This window comes from Amia ocellicauda, chromosome 17 (genome assembly GCF_036373705.1).
Source record: "Amia ocellicauda isolate fAmiCal2 chromosome 17, fAmiCal2.hap1, whole genome shotgun sequence".
Lineage (NCBI taxonomy): Eukaryota > Metazoa > Chordata > Actinopteri > Amiiformes > Amiidae > Amia > Amia ocellicauda.
The window spans coordinates 22,930,089-22,954,660 of NC_089866.1; the positions used below are offsets into that span (position 1 = coordinate 22,930,089).

General features: G+C 38.7%; 2 protein-coding genes across 4 annotated transcripts; both read left to right on the forward strand.

The window, feature by feature from the left end:
* Positions 1–1,232: 1,232 nt before the first annotated feature.
* LOC136712577 (solute carrier family 2, facilitated glucose transporter member 11) lies at positions 1,233–13,253 on the forward strand. 3 transcript variants are annotated; one of them, XM_066689222.1, is made up of 13 exons: positions 1,233–1,321; positions 1,650–1,724; positions 5,473–5,571; positions 5,780–5,940; positions 6,494–6,618; positions 6,835–6,964; positions 7,732–7,880; positions 8,298–8,485; positions 8,606–8,716; positions 8,965–9,066; positions 9,403–9,478; positions 11,295–11,422; positions 11,728–13,244. In XM_066689222.1, exons 3-13 carry the CDS (start codon positions 5,473–5,475, stop codon positions 11,920–11,922), a joined length of 1,464 nt encoding a protein of 487 aa, XP_066545319.1. In that variant the 5' UTR covers positions 1,233–1,321; positions 1,650–1,724; the 3' UTR covers positions 11,923–13,244. The 3 variants fall into 3 exon arrangements, with proteins under 3 accessions (XP_066545319.1, XP_066545318.1, XP_066545320.1); XM_066689221.1 differs by lacking the exon at positions 1,650–1,724 and having other exon boundaries at positions 1,239–1,321; positions 11,728–13,243; XM_066689223.1 differs by lacking the exons at positions 1,650–1,724; positions 8,606–8,716 and having other exon boundaries at positions 1,239–1,321; positions 11,728–13,253.
* Positions 13,254–14,967: 1,714 nt separating this feature from the next.
* Positions 14,968–24,351, forward strand: slc2a11l (solute carrier family 2 member 11, like). The gene is made up of 12 exons (XM_066689220.1): positions 14,968–15,047; positions 15,381–15,479; positions 15,674–15,834; positions 15,939–16,063; positions 16,226–16,355; positions 16,680–16,828; positions 17,391–17,578; positions 17,958–18,068; positions 19,892–19,993; positions 22,770–22,845; positions 23,325–23,452; positions 23,915–24,351. The coding sequence occupies exons 1-12, from the start codon at positions 15,024–15,026 to the stop codon at positions 24,125–24,127; spliced, it is 1,506 nt and encodes a 501-aa protein (XP_066545317.1). The 5' UTR covers positions 14,968–15,023; the 3' UTR covers positions 24,128–24,351.
* The last annotated feature ends 221 nt before the right edge of the window (positions 24,352–24,572 follow it).

Sequence of the window (24,572 nt, forward strand, 5' to 3'; positions counted from 1 at the left end):
CTAGTGTTTTACAGACCCAAACTGAAAAAATCCAACTCATTATTGTTCGGAATAATTATTTCCGATGTTCAACAATGATTGTAAATGAATAACCAGTCCTTTATGTTGTTATTTTCAATATATTTATTTATGACTTGCAATCATAATTAGCACTGAATAGAAATGTTTTAGAAATCTATGTACATTTCCTTGACCTTCACAAGAAATGTTGTCTTTAATTTAAGATTGATTTGCGTCACCAAAAACGTTTTGCTATGGATTTAAATTAAAAACAAAAAAATCATTATATTGAGGGGTGACCTTTTTCTTAGAGATGTCATGCCTGTATTTTTTCTGTAGCTCAGTCAGATCAGTTTGTATATTTCTGGCTGAGAATTACATCAATAGTAGTCTATACTTTCACTGATGGAAAAAAGACCTTGCTGATTATTAATGAGAGCAGTAATAGCTTACAAAACAAAAAAGGTCTATATAAAAGTGGGAATGGGGAAAAAAGACTTCTGTAAAGACCCTTGTCCATGTGTTTCAGGCTCACAGGACTCTGCTCTGGTCACAAAGACCTTTGATGGGTCACATCTCATAGTTTCTGGATAGGGTCAGTCTAGATGTCATGAATGAATGTACGTCTCATCGGAGATTACACTGTGTAATATTTACCCTGCCAAAAAAGTGTGCCAATACAAACTGTAGATTTAAGGTGTAAATGATGGTTTGTTAAACACATTAGGGCACCTTGGATGGTTTTTACACAACCAGAGGGAAGTGTATATGAACACCAGGAAGATTTTCAGCACAGTTATACCCTATCACATTTTAATGTATACATAGTATAAAGTGGCTTCTAACAAACTAAACCACGAAATGGTACAGATTACCAATATTGCAAATTCATGGGTAGGTCAAAGTCTTCAGAGGTCCAATGTGTAACATATGAACATATCTATTCTACTTCACCAAATTAGATCAGGATGGTGTTTGGTTGTTGTTTTGTTGTTCTTTTCCTGTGCTTCTGGGGTGGATGGAAAAGTGGCCACAGGACACAGACTTTTTCTGATTTTCTTAATGTTCGTGGCACAGTTCGTTACAGTTCCCTGATTAATATCAAATGGACATTAATTTAAAAATAAGCCCTGCTCAGCAAAGATACCTAACAGAGTGTGACAGTGACAGGGAAATAGATACATGCTATGCTCTCCTCCACCCCTTCAGATTCAGACTATAAAACCAGCACACTTGCATGCATCTTGAAACAATTCCCTCTGCAATCATTCCTGAAGACAGACAGCTGGTGAAGACAATGGAAACCGCATTGACTGAGCTGGTAAGTTTAATATGAAAAAATATAACTGTGAAAAAATATGTACCAGCACCAAGAAACCAAACAGAATCTGACATTTGTTTTCACACTTGACAAAGCATACTTAAGGGAAATGTAGTTACATTTTCTACACATATTTAAGGTATTATGTTATATACAGGTATATGACAATAAGTTAAAACCTTGTTCAGTTAATTTGGAAATGTTTGGGTACTAACAAAGATAGGAAATTAATGATCATTGTTCATTGGAATGTACCTATATGAGGACAAATGGTAATACGATCAAATCCAAAAGTATAATAAATTCTCAACTTCATGCACAATTGAAGTCACATACTCATCATGAAGACCTGATGACTGGGCTGTAGAGAGGCTGTGCTCACCTGTTCTCCCAGTAGGTTCAGGTAAACAAGCATATTTGTACTACTGTAAATGCTGGTATTTCCTTTACTGTCTAATGCAGTTGTTACTATACATGTCATATCTGTACCCTAGAATAAATAAATGTTAGTTAAAGTTATGTTGATTTGGGCTTATTTTAATGCAAAAAGCAAAAAGACCATACATTTTTCCCTACATAATGGCACCCGAGATGGGACGGTAAATTAAGGATAATCTTTTACCGGTCGAACCGTAGTGATTAAATTAAATTGCACATGCTGAAGGGGGACACGCTCATTTGACATGCATAAGTTTCCATATTTTGTGCACTTTTAGATCTTCTGCAATTAGGCTAGATTCAATAGCTCATCTGTAGCATCCACTGCGATACAGACACATGTTCAGCCTGATTTGGCCATGTTGGAAAAAGCTACAATTCTTCTTCTTCGATGACTTGCAATGCTTGCAATCTAAAGCAAACAATCTGTACAGCTGTTAACAGCATAACCATAAAGCTACAACTGACTTATTGTACAAGCTACAGAACAAAACTGATCCGCAGACTGCCTCGCCACCACAACATGTATTATTGTACTGGTTTCCATACCGAGCCCAGCAGACAGATGGCAGGATCAGCTCACACTGCATCTTCTGACAACGTAATAGCTCATTTGATTTCTTCAAGTGGCAGGGGACAAGACGGATTTTAATTAAACGTCCTGGTGTCCCAACAATTCTCTCAAAATCGATTAAATGTCCCGGTTTTTAGCTTTCCATTCACTTAAAACTGACAAATAAATTCATAACTGACTTAAAATAGTCAAGGCATTTTTATATGTGATGGATGACATGAAGAAGTTGGTAGGCCTAAATTATTACCGGTAACCATATGTAATACGATCGTCCTAGTAAGCTGGTTTTCTATATATCTATATATGGCACTGAGTGCGCATGCGTCAGTCCTACCTGCGATATTACCGAGAATTTGACAAATGACGCATCTTTAATTTACTGACCAAAAAAAAAAAAAAATCACTACTTTGAAAACTCATATTTCTTTACAGGAAACTGATATAATAAAATTTAATACCGCACACTATTTTCCCTGACAACACATAATGTTTCCACAACGTTGTAGCAACATAATTTAATTAGAAAATAAATAATGATTAATTTCATAGCAGACACCCTTATCCAGGACGACTTAGAAAATATAAGAGCAATACAAAGTGCAATACTACAGTACAGTTCAAAGCATAATGCAATTTACAAATTCCAATTTACACGTTGTAGAGACGCTGTGTGTTAGCTTAAATATGTGATTCAACTAATTATAGTGACGTTTATTGTAATTGATTATGCTTATGTGGAGGTAATCCAGGAAACACAAGACAGATTTGAGCAACACAAAAGGGCACCCGATCAAGTGGAAACATGTGCACGCATATTCTATAAACTTTAAGATAATAAAGGTAAAATGGGATAAAATTGAATAATGTAAAAAATAAATACACAGACAAAATAGTTTTATATTGGATGCATTAAGATTATTACACAAACTCTTAAATGTCAGTTGTAAAGTTCAAGGTATTTTGCAGTCGACATGATGTAATAATCTTTATACATCTATTTTTATTATTTATGTATTTAGTTATTGTCAGACGCCCTTATCCAGGGCAACTTACAAAACATAAGAGCAATACAAAGTGCAAAAATACAGTACAGTTCAAAGCATAATGCAATTTACAAATTCCAATTTACTCAAGTGTATGTAGTAAACAATACAAGTTCTACATCCTAGATAGTAAAAACTAGTAAGTGCAGGCATCATTAAGAGCTAAGGGAAGAGAGGCATAGGGAAAATCGTCATAAACAATACCAGTACTAATAATGCAAAGCAAAGTCAAATGTCAAAACGTTACGTTGAAACAGTGCAATTTCACAGGATAATAAATGACTGACAAGTACAGTCTGTACAGATGTAATCTAATGTCGAAGTATTTTGTTTGTGTTTTTTGTTTGTTTGTTATTACAATGTTCCATTATTTTCCATGTTATCTTAGTTTCTACAAGCCTTTGTTCCCTTGTCTGCTCTCGCAACTCGCTCCCCACTGCCTCTGCTCCCACCATCCTCAACCTGCACTGTCCCAGGAGTGGCCACCCTTTCACTGGTGGCACAGGGGCTTTAATACGCTATTCCATTATTCAATGAAACATCGCACTGCACAGGGACTGGAGGGGGAAAACACAAATTAAAACGTGCAAATGTGAAATGCGTGTATTTAATCAAGGTAATCAAAGTGAAAACGTGCAGTGGGCTGAGACAGCTACATCTAGTTTATCATTTGGCTGGCCATAGACAAAAAGGTTACATTCCATGAGGTACATTCCATCCTAGATCTGATACCCCCACACAAGAGGCCCATTGCAGAGGAGCAAGCTGTGTGCCTTTGGAAGTAGAAAAAGTGTACTCCGATTCAAGATGGTCAGCACAAAGGCAGACAGCTGGCTTGGTTTTGGCATCTTCTACTTCCAGGAGAGTACTGGAAGGCCAGGAGGCAGCATCTGTTTGTTTGCTCCCCACAGCACAAACACTGGTGCACTGAAGTGCGGCTTTCCAAAGTCCTGTACTGCCACAGCATTGTAATAAAACTCACTGCTTTTGGAAGTGTTCCTGCCAGCCTTTGCCCAGCTGAGTGGATCTAGGAAGCCCAGATCTAGGATTTTCTAGCCTAGATTTTCACAGAGCCTGTGGTAATTGCAGTCCACCCCAGGGCTCAACTTTGTTTTTAATTTATGGCAATGAACACAGAAAGGTACGATAATGCAAAGGCTGCTGTAACCTATACAGGGTAGAAAGGAATCGAAAGGGGCAAACTCTTACAACAATACAAACTTTTTTTTAAGTTGTGGCCCTGAGAAAGGTTACAGATTTGTCCTAATTTACATTAAAGAAAGAAAAGACACAGAAAAAATGCATGTAACTGTTTGTTAACTGTATATACCTATAGAAACTCTAGAGATTGTCTGTTTAACTATCCCATCACATTACTTCTCTCTTCTCTCTGCAGCTATTCTGGAAAAAGATGGTGATCTGTCTTTAAATGAAGAAAAGTTTTTGTAATCTAGTATATGCATTTACCTGATCTCAAATACAGTACAGCACAAGTTCTGTGAATATTTGTCTGGCACCCTTTCATGTATATTTTCCAGAGGGGGGAATGAAAGGACTATTTAGTTACATTTTCTATAAATATTTAAGGTATAATTATGTTATATCCAGAGGTATATGAAAATAAGTTAAAACCTTGTTCATTTAAGTTGGAAATGTGTGGGTACTAGCAGAGATAGGAAATTAATTATCATTGTTCTAAGGAGATTGGCTATGAACTATTGGCTATAATGAGCTGGTACCTCACTATTAAAGTACCACCCAAAGATAATGTACCTAAGAGCACAAGTATAAAAATTACTCAACTTCACGCACAATTGAAGTCACATATTCATCATGAAGACCTTCCTATCCTATGCTATGTTGATTTGTGCATATTTTAAAACATACCTAACTAGCAAAAAGCCTATCAATTTTTCCCTAAACATAAAATCGGCTGTACTCTTCAGCAGTATTCAAACCTTCACCTGTTGCAAGCAATTATTTTTCTCTGTCTAAATTATTATTATTATTATTATTATTATTATTATTATTATTATTATTATTTTTATTATTATTATTATTATTAGATTTTTTAATGATATTCTTTGTTTTTACAGATGAATTACTGGAGGCTTATGCTGTTAACTGTCGTGCTAGGAATCGGGGGATCATTTCAATATGGAATTCAAGTGTCTATCATGGCTTCTCCCTCAGAAGTAAGTACCATGAATGCTGCCTTTCTATACTATACAACAGTGTTTCTATACTACAGTCTGTGTGCCAGGCAGAAAGTGAGACTTGTCTTTATATCTCTCGATATAAGTTTTTGCACACTCATATAACAGGAAAAACTGTGGCAATTTTCTACTTGATTGTGTACATTTCTGTTCTGCTCTGACACTTTTCCTAACTCCTGTCTTGAAGCACATTCAAAACTTTGTGAACCAGACTTGGATGGCTCGGTATGGGGAGCCTGTCAGTGAATCCACACAGAAACTCATCTGGTCCTTCATTGTGTCCATCTTCAGCCTGGGGGGCTGGCTGGGTGCTATCAACAGTGGTACAATCCCAGTCATCTACGGCAGGTAGGAACAAACTAGCATGACTCGCAAGTATACGCACCCAAGCTCTTTATGTAAGACTAATCTCTCATCTTCCTGCACAAATTTCCTGATGATGTGATTGAATGTTGGGCACCATATTGACAGAGCTTGATTGTAGGTATTGTGAAGAAGGTCCATTTACAGTGCCCTTTTTCTATTGTCATTTATTGTAAATGTTACCTTTTTTGGACTTCAAAATACAGAGGGAGATAGATAGAGGAAAACACAATTTAATCACACAAAAAATCTGGAACAAAGGATGCTGTCAAGTGTGAGCCTGGGAGATTTTATTGGCACTACATATTGTATACATTCCAGTAAATTCCCTTACATGCTGATCAGTACATTGGTTTAACATGTGATGAAGAATACAAAAATAGGACATTAAAATAAGATGGGATGAAGGAGTGAAATCAGTCCTTTAAAGCAACTCTGTATATAACCTTGAAATCAGTGAACTGGCTTATTTGTCAGCACTTGTACCCAGAGTTGACAGTCTTACAAGATAAAGCTTCAGCTTTGGCACTTTTTCCAGAAAGAAATGTCTGCTCTTCAATAACGTGGTGGCGATCGTGGCCGCAGTGCTGATGGGGTTCAGTCGCATGGCGGGCTCCTTCGAGATGATATTGCTGGGAAGGATTCTGTACGGATACAACGTGGGTCTGTATCTAGATAGCAACCTGTCTGCAACTCTCTATCATTCATTTCAGATGACTGTACTGTTCAAATACATTTCTGCTTGTCATATAATTACCAATTTAAGCATTACTGTGGAACAGAAGCAAATTCATTAAGTCTACTACCATACTTATTAATACACACAGTATTTGTCAGCTTTTACTAACTGATCTGTACGTTGTTGTCATTGTGCTGCAGGACTTGGCCTCAGTGTACATCTTATGTACTTGGGTGAATGTTCGCCAAAGAAACTACGAGGCTTCCTGACCCTGTCCAGTGCTATCTTCATTGGTTTAGGGAAGGTTATGGGTCAAATTTGTGGACTCAGGTAGGAATCCTCCTTTCATACCTTCATTAATGTGTTTCTTTGCAGTACCCTGGCACATGCCATTGGTGGTGCTGTTGAGATGATCCAGCAGTAGAGATCCAGTCATGACCAGTTTATTATAAATATCTGAACAGATGTAACAGATTTGGAGATCCGTTTCCTTAACCAGACTGAAACTACAATCATTGTCAATGGAGATTAAATCTATCACTTATTAAAATTTGTCAGGAACCAGTTGTGCCTGTGCTCTCCCAGTCTAAAGTCCATTACATAATTAGTGCTGCCCCTTAACTGCTTTGTTATTCTTACCACTGGATTGAAAGGTCAAGAGGTCAGGTCCTCCAAAAAATCCTGCTTAATCCGACTTCCCCCGAACGACACCTTCACCAGTTAACCAATGTGAGGTCCGAGCCCTGAGATTTTTGTCATAATTGCCATCCATGTTAATCCAGCCAAACTTGCCCTTTCTGGTTGTAAATGCAACGCTGAATTAGAAATTAGAAGGACATCAGCGTTTGTCATTTATAAAAAGCATGTCATGATGACATCACTCCAATGTGCAAATCCTCCATGACTAGAGGTTGACTGGGGTAACTGATTTGCCACTTTCTTGGACTGCACAGATCATGGGTTTTGCTGACTCATGCTTCAGTGTGGAAAATACAGAGTGAAGGCAGGAGTGAAGACTACTGAGGCCAACAACATGTTTTATATTTGGCAATAGTTGAACATGTAAAATTGTCCCTTACCTAATTCTTTCTCCCCAGAGAATTGATGGGCACAGAACCCATGTGGCCATACCTGCTGGCACTGAGTGGTCTGCCAGCTGTGGTGCAATTCCTCAGCCTCCTCTGTTTCCCAGAAACACCGCGCTACCTGTACATTGACAAGGGGGATGAGGAGGGATGTAAAAAGGGTAAGTCACGCATAACCAGTGGTAAGTAATGTATTGGCCCAAATTTTATGTGGGGAAAAAAATACAACTCGTCCTATATTCGTGGACCGCTCTGAGTCCAATCAAGGCTGTAGCTAATTGATGAAATTGTGTAATCAGTTAAATGAGAAAACGGTATCACTGACACTCCCTAATGGTTGGTAAATAAACTTTTTTAATCTAGGGGTCAAGCAGAGTTGGTTCAGTGAATAGTTAGTTTAATTAACTAATTAAGAGCTCAGGTGGAATGAAAACTTCCAAGTACTCTGGCCCTGGAATAATGGATCAGATGATACTGCTCAACAGACCTATAACTATTGTGGGGTACGTTGCAATTAAATTAAACAAAGACTACTGTTCATAATGTTAACTACAACCAACAGTGTGTTGTTTTTACAGCTTTAAAGGTGCTCTGGGGTAACGTGGAGACGAAGCTGGAGCTGGAGGATATGACTAAAGAGCGGGAAATGATGAAAGCGGAAAAGGCCAAGTCAGTGTGGGATGTCCTGACATCACGCTCTGTGCGATGGCAGCTGTTGACCTTAGTCATCCCCTGTGGCCTCAGCCAGCTCTGTGGATTCAATGCGGTGAGTGGGAGGAGATTTCCTACACCAGCCGAATCAGGGCATCCACTTTGTAGAGTAAATTTAAACGTTCACAGATCGTTCCTCAAGGGTTGTATTTTGAAAAAAAATGTTGTTTTGCAGATCTACTTCTATGCTTTTGATATATTTCGTGAAGCTGGAGTCCCAAAAGATCAGATGCACTACCTCTCCATTGGAATTGGTATAACTGAGCTAGTCACCTTAACAGTTTGTGTAAGTCGCAGACGTGTGCAGTGCTAATAATTATTATGCAATGTGTAACAAGTGTGAGTCTGTGTGAGTGGAATATAACAAAGCAGAGAGCTGAGCCACTGGAACCAGTCAAATTTCTTTTCTTGAAACTCAGCCTGGGAACTTCACTAAAAAATGTTGGTTTGAATGTGGAATATGGCCTATTCCAAAATGGGAAGGTAGGGAAGTAAGAAACCAAAGACTTCGTTCATCCTTTGTTCTGGTTCCAGCTGTTCCTGATCGATCGCACTGGAAGGAAGCTGCTAATGGGGTTGGGCTACCTTGCCATGGCAGTGCTACTGGGGATTCTCGTGGTGATGCTGTCTTTACAGGTAAAGGGGAATTTTCTAAGAATGAAACATCGATCGTGACTGATTTCTCCCTCCCTTTAAACTGTTGACATTACTGGCATGTTCTTCTCATGCCGATCTAAATACAATATCCAGAAAGATTTTTCTTGATATGGAAATAAACACTGGAAATTATGAAAGTCCTTACCTGCCATACAAACATTATTATTATAAACAGAGGAGGTAGAATGAGAACTTGCTTTTCAGTAAGGATGCAAGACCCTTTTAGGAAATGTATAACATTGTAACATGTTTTTATATTTAGAAAAGTAATTTGATATGGTTTACTTGTATACAGTTTTTTCTTTTATTTTTTAGGATAACTACACCTGGATTCCATACTTCAACATTGCTCTCATATTCTCTGCAATCTGTGTTTTTGGACTGGGTCCTTGTAAGTATTTTACTATAATAATAATAATAATAATAATAATAATAATAATAATAATAATAATAATAATGTACATTTCACACTTAACTTCATATAGCTCACTGTTTATATGTGTTTGAAACATCCTGTGTGTTGTGAATTGTAAATCCATATATATATATATATATATATATATATATATATATATACAGTGAGGGAAAAAAGTATTTGATCCCCTGCTGATTTTGTACGTTTGCCCACTGACAAAGAAATGATCAGTCTATAATTTTAATGGTAGGTGTATTTTAACAGTGAGAGACAGAATAACAGCAAAAAAATCCAGAAAAACGCATTTCAAAAAAGTTATACATTGATTTGATCCCCTATCAATCAGCAAGATTTCTGGCTCCCAGGTGTCTTTTATACAGGTAACGAGCTGAGATTAGGAGGACTCTCTTAAAGGGAGTGCTCCTAATCTCAGCTCGTTACCTGTATAAAAGACACCTGTCCACAGAAGCAATCAATCAATCAGATTCCAAACTCTCCACCATGGCCAAGACCAAAGAGCTGTCCAAGGATGTCAGGGACAAGATTGTAGACCTACACAAGGCTGGAATGGGCTACAAGACCATCGCCAAGCAGCTTGGTGAGAAGGTGACAACAGTTGGTGCGATTATTCGCAAATGGAAGAAACACAAAATAACTGTCAGTCTCCCTCTGTCTGGGGCTCCATGCAAGATCTCACCTCGTGGAGTTTCAATGATCATGAGAACGGTGAGGAATCAGCCCAGAACTACACGGGAGGATCTTGTTAATGCAGCTGGGACCATAGTCACCAAGAAAACAATTGGTAACATACTACGCCGTGAAGGACTGAAATCCTGCAGCGCCCTCAAGGCCCCCCTGCTCAAGAAAGCACATGTACAGGCCCGTCTGAAGTTTGCCAATGAACATCTGAATGATTTAGAGGAGAACTGGATGAAAGTGGTCTCAGATGAGACCAAAATCAAGCTCTTTGGCATCAACTCAACTCGTCGTGTTTGGTGGAGGAGGAATGACCCCAAGAACACCATCCCCACCGTCAAACATGGAGGTGGAAACATTATGCTTTGGGGGTGTTTTTCTGCTAAGGGGACAGGACAACTGCACCGCATCAAAGGGACGATGGACGGGGCCATGTACCGTCAAATCTTGGGTGAGAACCTCCTTCCCTCAGCCAGGGCATTGAAAATGGGTCGTGGATGGGTATTCCAGCATGACAATGACCCAAAACACACAGCCAAGGCAACAAAGGAGTTAAAAAAAGAAGCACATTAAGGTCCTGGAGTGGCCTAGCCAGTCTCCAGACCTTAATCCCATAGAAAATCTGTGGAGGGAGCTGAAGGTTCGAGTTGCCAAACGTCAGCCTCGAAACCTTAATGACTTGGAGAGGATCTGCAAAGAGGAGTGGGACAAAATCCCTCCTGAGATGTGTGCAATCCTGGTGGCCAACTACAAGAAACGTCTGACCTCTGTGATTGCCAACAAGGGTTTTGCCACCAAGTGCTAAGTCGAAGGGGTCAAATACTTATTTCTCTCATTAACATGCAAATCAATTTATAACTTTTTTGAAATGTGTTTTTCTGGATTTTTTTTGTTGTTATTCTGTCTCTCACTGCTAAAATACACCTACCATTATAATTATAGACTGATCATTTCTTTGTCAGTGGGCAAACGTACAAAATCAGCAGGGGATCAAATACTTTTTCCCCCACTGTATATATATATATATATTGTGGTGAGATATAATTTTAAACCTGCTGTTTGAAGCTGATGTGTGATCTCTCCTCTCTCCCTCCAGCTGGAATAACGTTGACCCTCCCTGCTGAGTTGTTCCTTCAGGCTTGGAGACCCTCTGCGTACGTCATTAGTGGCACATGTAACTGGGTCAGTCTGTTCCTCATTGGGATGTTCTTCCCTTATGTAGCGGTAAGAAGCTTTCTTTCTCCGCTCCTCGTGTGTTGGGGTAGTTCAAGATCAGGCAAGATCAGTACATTTTACTATAGGAACTTCTGCAGAGAGAAAGAAGAATCATTAATATATTTTGTTCCTAAGGTCTCAATTTCTCTAATTATGTTCTAAATTGACTTGATTAGCTTCATGACTGACAAAAGACAATTATTTGGTTTTCTATGGAGGCTGGACAAGTAGTCAGCTGAAAACTGCACAGTGATTACTTTGGTTCTCCCTTGTGTGGACACTCCAGAAAATAACCTGGTTTCTCCTTCTTCTAGGATGCGATGGGCCAGTTCTGCTTCCTGATCTTTGTGGCCTACTGTGTTCTCAGTGCAGTGTTCATGCTGGTGTTCATTCCTGAAACCAAAGGCAAGACCATGGTAGAAATTATGGAGGACTTCAACAAACTCAATTTTAAGGGCAGGGGGGTGGACACAGAGATTGCAGATTTGGCCCTCGCCACCAAGCTTTGAGAACATCCAACATTATTATTAATTGTTCTGTTTTCTTCTACACGGAGGGCTAACTGAAATTAAATGTTTTTTGTCAGGGTGTGAATTCCTAAGACTTGTTTAAACATGCATGTACTGATATAGGAAAATGTTAAACCTTTATCAGTACTGGGAAATCTACTGTAAGCTTTGTATGTTGTAGTAATATGCTGTATATCAGTGGTTCCCAAACTTTCTGGGTGGCGCCCCCCCAAAAACATTTGGGTCACAGCTCGCGCCCAGATCTGCGCAGATCTGCTGAAATCTGCGGCGCTACAAGAGTGTGACCAATGGCTTCTTCTCAGAGAATTTCTGCGTGGAAATACTTTGACGAAGTACATTAAAACACTGTTAAGTGTATATTATGTGCAGTGCCATTAATATACCACAAATCTACAGCTGGTATGTTAACCCACCTAAAAGCCAAACACTCCTCTGTGAAACTAGCAATGACAGAAAACGAAAGAGGAGCAACAAACAAACTAATATCATTAAAACACACACAGCCCGCTATTGCTATATATTTTGTTTTCACTGGACCTTGAACGCACAGGTATGTTTCCGAATTTATTTAATAAAGTTGTTGTGTTAGATGAGTATTTTAAAATAAAGTTCAGAAGTTCTTACAATTGCAAAAATTGTCACATTGCATTATTTCGCATTTAATGTATTTTTTGTTAATGCGTTTCCAAGATATTGCAGCAGAGAGTCCTGGCGAGCTCGTTTCCCACTCGATGACATTTTGCAGCTGCAAGTTATTCTTATGTATTTATTTTACCATAATTATCAGCTTATATAAACTGCTGTGTATTTTGATCTGAAACTACCAATCAGCGGCTCACAGACACTGCTGCCTGACAATCCTCTATTCTGATTGGCCAGGACTGGATATGGAAGAATCCAATAACCGAGACCCAGTTTCCTCTCCTGTGAGTCGGATAGTACAGTTTGTTTAATGTGTGTAAGTGTGGAAAAAGTGGTTTCACAGAGAGAGGTCGATGCAAAAGATATCAGTTTATCCAATGCGATTTCAGCAGGGCGGCAATCAACAGTTATCAGATGTCTCGTCTTGACTTTTTACACATTCAGCTCTTTCCCCACAGTTTGGGAACCTCTGCTGTATGTAATAGACATGCTTTTTGTTTCTGACAGTTTTCTTGACTGTGATTACTGTATTCATCTTTCTTCAGCCATGAGATTTATTTTTTGAATGATGAATGGAACTGTAAATAAGAACTATGCATTTTGATCAGAAAATATATCAAATATGTTTTATTATTAAAATACATATCTGATTTGAAATTTGTTGATATTAAATTCAGAAAACCAAATATGCTGTCTTTTTTTATTATATTTCTATATATATGTAAGTGTTTTTAAAAAGATGCTTGTTTTAAAAGGTGATTTCTATTTTTCATTCAAATTCTGAACAACTTTTTTTGTAAATTTGAGAAAGGTAAAACTTTATTATAGCAAAATGTGGGTGTGTTTGTGACCATATAAACAAGGGTGACAAATTAAAGGAATAACCAACATAAAGTGTCTCAGTAATCTGTTGGGCACCACGAGCCGCCAAAACAGCTTCAATGCTCTTGGCACAGATTCTCTGAGTCTCTGAACTCTACTGGAGGGATGAACATCATTCTTCCAAAAGATATTCCCTCATTTGGTGTTTTGATGGTGGTGGTGGAGAGCGCTGTCTAACACGTTGGTGCAAAATCTCCCATAGGTGTTCAATTGGGTTGAGATCTTGTGACTGTGAAGGCCATAGCATATGATTCACATAATTTTCATACTCATCAAACCATTCAGTGGATGGGGGCATTGTCATCCTGGAAGAGACCATTCTCATCAGGATAGAAATGTTTCACCTTTGTCATGATTTGCAGTGACCCTTCCCTCTAAGGGGACAAGTGGACCCAAACCATGCCAGGAAAATGCCCCCCACAGCATAACAGAGCCTCTGGACCCCCTCACTGTAGGGGTCCAGCAGTCAGGCCTGTACCGTTCTCTTGGTGTCGCCACACATGCGCTCGCCCACTTGTCGAGAATATGGTGATATCATAACCTCTCACCACTAGTACCTGAAAATGAACTTAAATGAACAAGACTAACTTATTTTCATATATATCTGTTATATTACATAATATGTGTAGAAAATATAACTAAAAGTTCATTACAATCATCTTCATCATCATCCTTTATCGATCCACTGGTGGATGAAGGCCTCCCTAAGATGTTTCCACTTGTTTCGATCTACAGTCTCTTTTCCATGCCAACAAAGCTTCCAGTTTCATCTCCCCATTTTTTATGTGGATGGGGAAGTGATTTATTATTTACAGTGCTCTGTGTACACAAGAAACGGACATACAACATAAACAGAGCCCTATCTCCTCTCTGAGTCTACCTAAACTGCTCACAGGTCCCTCTCTATACATGTAACTAATAACCAACAAGACAAACATTTAACAATCATAATCAGAGTCTATATTCATAAATCCAGATTGGTTACCAAAGTACATTGTTTTTCTTCTCACTCTCACTCTTCTCTTCTCGCTGTTTTCTTCTCTTCTCTTCTCTTCTCTCTGTCTCTCCAGAACTGGAAGCAGCCTAATTTCCTGTTTTATCCAGGATTCTTATTAATTCATATGATGCCCCCATCCAAGATGAGTCTCATTCAGAAACAAAATTGCATTAAAAACTCAGTTAAAAAGTCAAAATCTGTAGAGTGGTTCACCAAAAATTTTTAAGACAGTTAATGTAAAACGTTATTACAGATATGCTGATCTCATTCTCCTTGCTGCTGACTGAGGTTACCTAATTTGAAATGTTGGAAACTAGCGTTTCTAGTGTTAAAGACATCTGCATGCCATCTGAGGCGCACCTTGCCGACCCCTGCACTAGTCTATCTGGCCTCCATAGATAATAGATGCAACAGAGCATGAGAAGTTAAATTTTAATGGAAGTGTAATTGTGCTGTGCCCCCTCCCCTCTCTTACCCATGGTTGGGAAGGATAACTGAATTATACATCGGTGAAAGGAGAACAAAAAAGACCCGCAGGAGAGCTCAGCAGAGATTCGTAATGGCACACGCATTGCTTCAACTGGTATGTTATTTAAAGAAAAAAATATATTGAAGTTCTTTGTTTCTGTGTAAAATATGTTCAATTATATGATATAACTGTTTGCATTTTTGAAAATCTATGCAACTGCATATATACTGGAAATAGAGTATGTTTTGCCTAAAAGAATAACCTGGGCTATTGTTATTTACACGCAACAGGCTGCTAGGTTTGACTCAATTTTGTGTGTCAGAATAAATGCTTGTTTTTCATGTGCATGCATGACTTAATCATTGATTTTTCTGTCTCTATCAGTGTTGTACTTTAACAAAGTTGTCTGTATTAAAAGTGTTACAAACCTTCCCTTTATTTCTCCAGTTCGAGAGTCCAATGCTGGTTGTCGCCATATTTGTGTTTGGAATTGGTGGGAATTTCCAGTATGGCTTTCAAGTATCCGTTCTCAACTCTCCATCTTCTGTGAGTACCATTGATGATGATGATGATGATGATGATGATGATGATAATGATAATTATAATACCACTTTTTATGCATATTATGCATATCCTGCTTTGGAAATTAAATTTGTAAAAGAGACACTTGGTGTAACTTCAGTAATTAATTCTGTAAGAATGGCAAAGTCTACTAACTGAATAACTTCCTTTTCATGCAGTACATCAAACAGTTTGTGAATGAGACGTGCCAGTCGCGCTATGACACTCCTTTGGAAAGTTGGAAACTGTCATTGATCTGGTCCTTCATTGTATCCATCTTCAGTATTGGAGGACTGATAGGGTCACTGAGCATCGGACCATTCACCATCAAATATGGAAGGTATCCTATACTGTGTGAGCTTTACAAAATGGGCATAAGAATAATGAAATGGCATGCTGTTGTTTTATAATGAATATAGCAAATGCTCTTATGGGTTTGCACAGAAAGAAGTGCCTTTGGCTGAATAATTTGGTGGCCATTGCAGCTGCAGTGATGATGTGGCTCAGCAGAACCGCTGCATCCTTTGAAATGATTATGATCGGCCGCTTCTTGTACGGGATCAACGCAGGTACACGATGACAATAGCTATTGACTGACATTCTAGCAGCTATACGAAGAGTAACATTAACCTTATTCATAATATGAGTATTCGCCATCCACCTGTCTGCAGCACTCCGCTTTAAGTTGATGCACCTCTTTACTGTATGCTTCTCTGATTTCCACCCTGCAGGAGTCAGCCTGAATATCCACACCATGTACATTGCCGAGTGTGCCCCTAAAAGGCTCCGAGGGATTGTTGGAGTGACTGCCTCCAGTTTTGTGTCCACTGGGAAATTCTTTGGCCAGCTGATTGGCTTGGAGTGAGTTCTAATCTGTTGAGGATTTTGTTTAATAAACAGCCATTGCCATTGGAGTTTTTTGTCCATTGTCCTGAAACGATACAGATATGTTGTACCATGAACACAAGAAAAGGGGAGAAAAAATAGAGCTCCACCCAAAAATGGTTTAAGAGAGAGTACAATACTTTCTTAAGTGCAATCAATCTTCTCTGCTCTTCTATGATTTATTTGCCATTTAGTAACCATGTGTACCCACTACATTGGTATTGGAATGGAAGAAATTGCCCCACTCTCTGCATCACTCTTGGTCTTTAATCTGTGACTTTGTTTGCCTTTTTATTTCAGGCAGATTCTTGGCAAGGAGGAGATGTGGCCTATGCTGTTGGCTTTCAGTGGCTTGACAGCCCTGATTCAGATGGTCACCCTGCCCTTCTTCCCTGAGTCCCCGCGCTACCTCCTGATTGACAGGGGAGACCGGGCCAAGTGTGAGGAAGGTAAGGATGAGGCAGCTCTGTGTTGAGTGGGATACCCACAAGTTTGTTGGTTCAGATCAAGGGTATACAGTTGACCAGTTGCATCAGGGTTTGGTCGGTGACACCCCTGTCATCACGCACCAACAACCTCACTGCATTGTCATTGGAGACTGTGTCAGTCCTCCATCTAATTTGAAAGCCTGGTGCTGAATTTTCTGGGATCACAGTGTGAAATGATACAAATGGCTCGATGATCCATGTGTCAAAAAAAAGAATTTCTCCCAAGCTTGTGTGGGGCATGTTGTACTAGTGAGTGGGGTTGGTTGGTAATTTCCCAAACAGGTGGGTTTACACCACAAATCAAATAACTGGTGATTCATAATGGTATTATTTAAAAATAAATCGGAGCTGTATTTTAGTTTTCATTGTATCTGCTTTACCATTTTAACATGGTATCGTTTGCATTTGCATGTATTTTGTTCACATATTAAGGTGCTTTCCATCTGAATCCATTACTTTACCACCAAATGCACTGTAGGTATGTGCAGTCTGTAACTAACTTACTTTGCTTTTCCCTCTCCAGCTGTACGCAAGCTGTGGAGAAAAGTAGATCACGTGTCGGAGATCGAGGAAATGCTAGGGGAGCACGCTGCAATAAAAGGAGTGAAATCCAGGAGCACACTGGAGCTGATCTGTGACAAGACAATGCGCTGGCAGCTGCTCACAGTCATGGTCACCTTTGTCACTTTACAACTGTGCGGGATCAATGCCGTAAGTAGAGGCCCAGATAGCCCCACAAATGATTATCATTGAGTCCAGCGCTGGTTCTGCCACAAGATTTCAATGCATCGCTTTGCTATTAATTTCCTGAAGTCTTTATTCTATTATGTGACTATATTTGTCTGTTTAATAATAAGAAATATCACATGAGGGGATCTCACAGGGTTCAACATGAACCAGGTGGAAAATTTAAAATACATTGAGCGTCAGTAAGTCTTCAATTATTAGTTTGAAATATTAAATCCGCACCTGAACTGGTTTAGATAAATTGCATTTAATTGGACCCATTATAAAATTCAAAGATGGGCTGAATCAAGCAACTAGCAGCAATGTAACTTTGACCTTGAAACATTTTTCTGTTTGTCGGCAGATCTACCTTTACTCTTTTGATGTGTTTCGAGCCGCAGGGATCCCTCACGAAAACATGCGCTATGTGGTTCTGGGAACTGGGTTATCTGAGGTTGTCACCAATTTGGCCTGTGTAAGTCCACCTCTTTCTTCAGACCTCACACTTCTGAAATGGCTCCCCTCATTAGAATGGGATTGCAGCTGTGGTATCAGGATTATGTCGCCTGCCCTATCCTTCTGAAATATTACCTGCTTTGTGGATAAACCTAAACCGATTAAAAATAATAATAATAATAAAAACACACAACATGTTATAACATTTAGTATACACATTACACTGAAAAGTTTTGTGTATAGATTAAAACAGATGCACATTTATATTTTATATTGTATTATCATATATAATTCAATACCAATTGTGGTCTTTTCTATAAAACCTTCATTATGATCACTAACCCATCAACTGTCTTTTGACTGGAAGTTTTTATGTTATTAGTACTTGTGTACTCTTTCACATTGTGAAGGTCAGTATTTGGATTCAAATTCTGCGGTCTCCACTTGAGCGACTCAAACTTACTCTTATGTGACCCAGTGAGTAGATCACTGATTTTGAGTGCAGAATCATTAACATCCTTTAAACATTACTTCGTCGCTGGCACTCACAAATGGACACTGCAAGAGAGAATGTCAAAGGAGAAATCATGTTTAAGTATTGCATTGATGTCTCTTGCTATTAAACCAAATAAAAATGTGGTTCTGATTCAATACTATCATATAAGCTACTTTTTTTAACATTTTAAAACTAAAACTTCATAAAATAATGGCAGATGTTGAAAAACAGCATATGTGCGCTCTTTCAGGGTTTCTGAACTTCCTGGATAGCAGAAACACAGCAGAAAATTACAAAAGCACTAGATTTGTCTTCCATGAAGCAACGCAAATCATGATTATCAAATCAACCAAGTGTTAGCGTTTCACAGTCTTACTCCTTGATACTTACTCACCTGTGCTGCTTAATTATGGCAAGGCAAATTATCATTTAGAGATCTCTAAATATTTGAAGATATCTTCTAATAGTTCCAGATATCTGCAAATCAATTAGAGATATCTGCAAACCATTTATAGATATCTAAATGGGGTGCTTTTTAAAGATATCTCAATGATCTGAAGATATCTTTAAATCATTTAGAGATATCTGCAAATTACTTCCTATTCATTTAGAGATCTCTAAATCATGTCTAGATATCTTCAAATGACTTCCTGTATTTTGCCTGAGATTATCACTTCCTGTTTCCTCATTCAATTACATAGAAATTAAATAACAAGTTAACAGCAAGTGATCATCTTGGGCTACTTACAGGAAGTGATTTGAAGATATCTCAAAATGATTTAGAGATCTCTAAATGAACAGAAAGTAATTTGCAGATATCTCTAATTGATTTGCAGATATCTGGAATTATTTGAAGATCCATCCATCCACCATTTTCGAAATTGCTTATCCTGGTAATTTAAATGAATTAAAGATATCTCTAATTGCTAATTTGGCTTGCCATACTTGCTAATGCACGGTAATGTATATTAAGTGTGTGATTTGCTGAATCGAATGTATTCACAAGGGAAATGGTAACTTTATTTCAGTTTGATCCATTTTAATCATTTGTATAACAGCTCTGATTTAAACATAAATGTCATCCCAGCACTTTAGCCTGGGGTGACTGCGCCACCTAAAGAAGAAAAAAAGATCTAGAAAGTTATGACGCATCACATCCAGAGACACCGAAAGAGCTTTTGAGATCTGGCATTATTTTGCGTTTTTAAATTTCAAAATGTTAAGTTGCTTATGTGATAGAATTGAACTGGAAACACACTATAGGCTATGCCATACTATACGATACCATACTCCATGTTCACTGGTTTAATTTAAAGTGCACTAATACAAAGCTCTCACTGATGCAGATAATGGTAATTGAATCCACTGGGAGAAGAGTGCTGATGTACAGAAACTATTTGTGCATGTCGCTGGTGTTAGGACTGCTCACAATCGCCCTCTTTCTACAGGTAAGAAAACCCCACTTCTGAACTTTTCTGATAGGATTTCAATAATCAGATTGGATTAAATTATAGAATTTAAAAAGGAGATTCTGATCATTGAGATTGGGATTAGGATCTGGTAATCCCATCCCACCTATGGCTTAATCTGCACTTCAGATAGACAAATCTGTTTTTCAGCTTTTTCAGTTTCCCTCTGCATGTTACCCATAAGCATCATTATTATTGTTGTTCTTCTCAACATGTTTTCTTTTTGGGGGTGGTTCTACCTCTGGAGAATAATGATCCTCTGATTGTTGTAGTGTGCCACTAGCTGGTGGGTCTCCAGACTCTGTCTCCACAGCAGTTAGGATGATGGAGGATAGGAGGTGGTCTTCTGACTCATTAAGGGGATCAGAATCCCTAATGTCATTCTAACTCCCGCATAGCCCTGACTCACCTCCTTGAGACAGATGAAATGCCATGCAGAGCCTGAGATCTTGGTCCACCAATGATGTCAAGAATGATACCTTTGAATTGTCCTTGTTTGTGTGGCTTGTTCCCTGTTTGAGGATATTTTGACTCACTGTGGTCTTTGGTGGCCTTCTGCTTTAAATTCTTCCACCGTAGTTTCACTTGCTCTACCGTTTGCAGCTGACCAGTTCCTATGGCATTAACATTGCTGGTAATGTCAATCCAGATGCCATGCTTCATTTTGGCTGTCACTGGGGTTCTCTGAGCTGAGGTGTTGAATGTGCCCATTAGGTTGTGATAATTGACCCCTACTTCCTCCAGTAGGGCATGCGTTTCAAGGTGAAATTGGTCCCCTTCGAGCTAGTTGCTGGTACATCCATTTTCTTCATCGCTGCAGCTGTAACTGATTGTTTGTATTGACGTATGCTAAATCATGTTCAGGTGTCAAACCAGGAGAGGTTAATTGAGCAGTCTTTAAAGCAATTGTAGAAACAAGGAACCATTCCACAACAATGACATCCATTGTTCACTGTCTACAACACCACAAGAGAAGATATACCACAAGGGTTCACACTGAACGCCCCAAACCACTTTAAGAGTATACAAATGATGAACTTCATGGACGATTTAGATTTTGTCGGGAGGAGATTGAGTTAATTACCAATATAATTCGACCGCATCAGGAACACACCACAGAAGTTATACCTTGACTGTGGAGGAACAGGTCCTTATGACTCTGTGCTTCTATGCATGTGGAGTATTTTACCAAGAGACAGTTTGCACCTCCACAAATCCACAATCAGTTCTTTGGTACACAGTTTCCTCTGCATTGGCCAACCTTGTCAGACAGTGTGTTTCTTTTCCAACTAATCCAGAACACATCAAGATGATCAAGTGCAAGTTTTTTGATTTGGGGGGAAAAATGCCAAATACTATTGGGGTGATAGATGTCCACATCTAGGCACCCCATGAGAGGGAATGGGGGTTTGTGAACAGAAAGGGGTGGCACAGCATAAATGTGCAACTTGTGGGAGATGCAGACCTCATCATCACCAACTGCGTGGTGAAATGGCCAGGGTCTGTCCATGATGCACGAATTCTGATGGAGAGTAATATCTTACAAATCTTTCAACAAAACCCCCCAGAGGGCATTCTTACTAGGTGACATTTCATACCCACTCTGACGTACCCACTACGCACCTTTTGCCACAGCAAGCACTGATGCAGAGGAAAGATTCAACAGTGCCCATGGAACAACCAGGAGCACAATTGAGTGCCTAAATGGAGGGTTGAAGAGGCACATTGCACTACCTACGTGTTGAGCCACAGCGAGAATGCAACATCTTTCTCGCCTGTATTGTCCTTCATAACATAGCTCAAACACAATTTCCTCTCCATGATGACAGCGGTGATATTCCACAGCCCCAAGTGGATGGCCCTGACACACCGCTGGCAGCATTGCAGCTTAATGGACCAGCTGGAAGGCCGATGAGAGTTGCTCTAGTGAACCTTTATTATTAAAAGTGTCCTTGAATTAATTAATTCATTATAACAGTTTTCAGAGACATTTTAAGATTTGTGTTTTAAATTATTTAGTCTCCATTGATTGAGAGTTGATTTTTGTCTATAAGTTATCTTGCATTACATGTATGTATATGTGAATAAAAGTGAAATACAAACTTTGTATTACTTTTTTTTTTAGTCTAGTTCACTCATCTTTTTGGCCTAACATGCTAAACAGAGGCCTATTCAAATCTGAATTCTGTAATTTTGATCTTGTGGTATCTGGATCAGAATGATTCTGTCAAACGACATAAAATCAGCAAGATTACTCTGATCCTGGATTGCAGAAAAGGGGATTGCAAAATCATTCTGATCCAGATCAAAAGTTTTGAAAAACTGGGCCCTGGAGTCTGCACTACCTGTCTTTCGGAACATAGTTCCTCCTTTTCAAGCCATAGGATGTCAAGTAGCAGCACAAGATTCGGTATGAATAGGTAGAGCCCTGTCATATTAAATTTGAGTACATTCAAACACACTAATCTCAAAGCTGGGCCTTGTCCTTCATGCAGAATGAGATGCAGACTGAATGAAAAAAGAAAACGGATCATAATGTGTGCAATAACAACACACAGCACAACACACACAGCAGTATTTGGTAGGTCTGCACGCAGACAACTAATATGCAATTGCATGTTGTTATTGTTGTTGCAGTGTTTCCACTGCGTCCCAACTGCAGAGTGATTCAGTTTTAGAATGTGAAGATTTTTGTCAAAAGACAAACTAAACCTGATTAATTTGTGTTTGTCTGTTTGTTTGTGTCACTTGGTAGAAGATCATTTCTTGGATGCCGTACTGTAGCATGGTTCTTGTTTTTACCTTCATCTTCTTTTTTTCAAGTGGACCAGGTCTGTAATCGCCTATATCCTTCTTTTGAAATATATTCACTTTTAATTAATTGTAATGAAACCTCAGTTTTGTTTCTTTCTGATACCACTCTCCATGTGCTTAGTAGTGACTATGCAACAGCAGTGGACTATGAATAAGTGGTTGGTAGTAAAAAGTCAATGTTTTGTGACTAAAATAGCAGAACATGCTTTTCTATCATAATAGGTGTATTTCATAAATGGTTTTGTTCAACTGCAGTTTACGGTCATCTGTGACCACCGCTCCTTTTTGTGGGTTTTCAATGATATACTGTATATATATATGAATGTGATACAGTTCAATATATGTGTTTTGCTTTTTTGCTGTCAGAGAACATACTGTAAAATATACATACTTACCATAGGGAGAAGTAGGTGTAGGCCATTATGCTGTAGGCCATTTAAGCAATTGGAAGTTAAATTGAGTAATGAGAATCCTGTCTAATTCAACACATTTTCAGCTGGGGTAACAGCCCCCTTGCCAGGGGAGATATTCAACCAGTCCTTCAAACCAGCGGCCTTTGGCATAGCATGTGGCCTCAACTGGATCGGCCTCTTTATCATTGGAATGGTCTTTCCCTTCATTGTGGTAAGGAGATATGTTGTCACAATTGATGTTGCTCGGTACCATCTATGAAACAATGGCAGGGTTAAGCTGATGATAAAATGCTTTTCAATGGTTGCCCAGGCATAGTGAATTGATGGGCTATACTGATCTCATTTCAGAGTCAGACTGCCTCTTTGCTTTATACATAGAGAAAATGTATATGCTTTATCAGAGAAGTACATATGTGTAGGGATATCAAGCATAATGTTGATCAAACGATGCTGAGTTTAGGAATGCCATGTTTTCAGCCTTAAACAGCAAACCATACATTTGTAAAGCTAAACAAAAAAGGATATAACATGTCTTTTGCTCTCAACTGCTGAGCCTGAAGTCAAATACAGTATAATCTTTACTCTGATAAATTCTGATTTATGAAACTAATGTCATTCAGTGAAAACACCATCTATTAGTTTACTAACATTGTTTTTTTGTTGTTGTTTGCAGGAATATTTAGGCTACTTTTGCTTTCTTTTCTTCCTGGGATTTTGCTTCTTCACAGGAGTGTTTGTGTGGTTCAATGTTCCCGAGACAAAAAACAGAACCGTACTGGAAATCACAGAAGAATTTCGGAAAATGCACACAAAAACAAAAGATAAGGTGGTGGAAACATTAGATGGCATTGAATCCCAAATTACGATCAAAGATACTAAACTCTGAGCAGTTAATACACAGCAGAATGCCTTTTAATGTTCAATACTAGTTTCCAAGTTATAGATCACAGATTTTAATATTTAGTGAAGTATTACTGTCCTTTGGTGTTCATAATTTTCTCAAACGGTAAATGATTTTATATTGTGGCTTTATTTTGCTATTTTTGCATATTTATACACTGAAAATACTACTGTAGTAACAATAAAAAATAAAGCTTCTTTCCCGTTTTATTGTCCTTGTCAGAAGCCATGTCATTGTTCAAACAAAGCATTAATCTTTATTCAAAATGAAAGGTGGAATGACTTCCTGAGATAGGCTCTCAGTGACAAAATGAAACCGATTTCCAATGAATGGTACAAACATGCTATAGCTAGGATTTTGGGGACATGCTTAATGAAAATAAGGTCGTTTTCCCTTGAGTTTAAACCAACACAGAGCCTTCCACTCTTCC

Coding starts and splice junctions, on each gene's coding strand:
- LOC136712577 (XM_066689221.1), top strand. CDS start 1,298: ATGGAAACCGCATTGACTGAGCTG. Junction 6,619..6,834: donor TCTGTACGGATACAACGTGG/GTCTGTATCTAG, acceptor ATTGTGCTGCAG/GACTTGGCCTCAGTGTACAT. Junction 8,717..8,964: donor TAGTCACCTTAACAGTTTGT/GTAAGTCGCAGA, acceptor TTCTGGTTCCAG/CTGTTCCTGATCGATCGCAC.
- slc2a11l (XM_066689220.1), top strand. CDS start 15,024: ATGGCACACGCATTGCTTCAACTG. Junction 15,480..15,673: donor TTCTCAACTCTCCATCTTCT/GTGAGTACCATT, acceptor CTTTTCATGCAG/TACATCAAACAGTTTGTGAA. Junction 17,579..17,957: donor AACTGTGCGGGATCAATGCC/GTAAGTAGAGGC, acceptor GTTTGTCGGCAG/ATCTACCTTTACTCTTTTGA.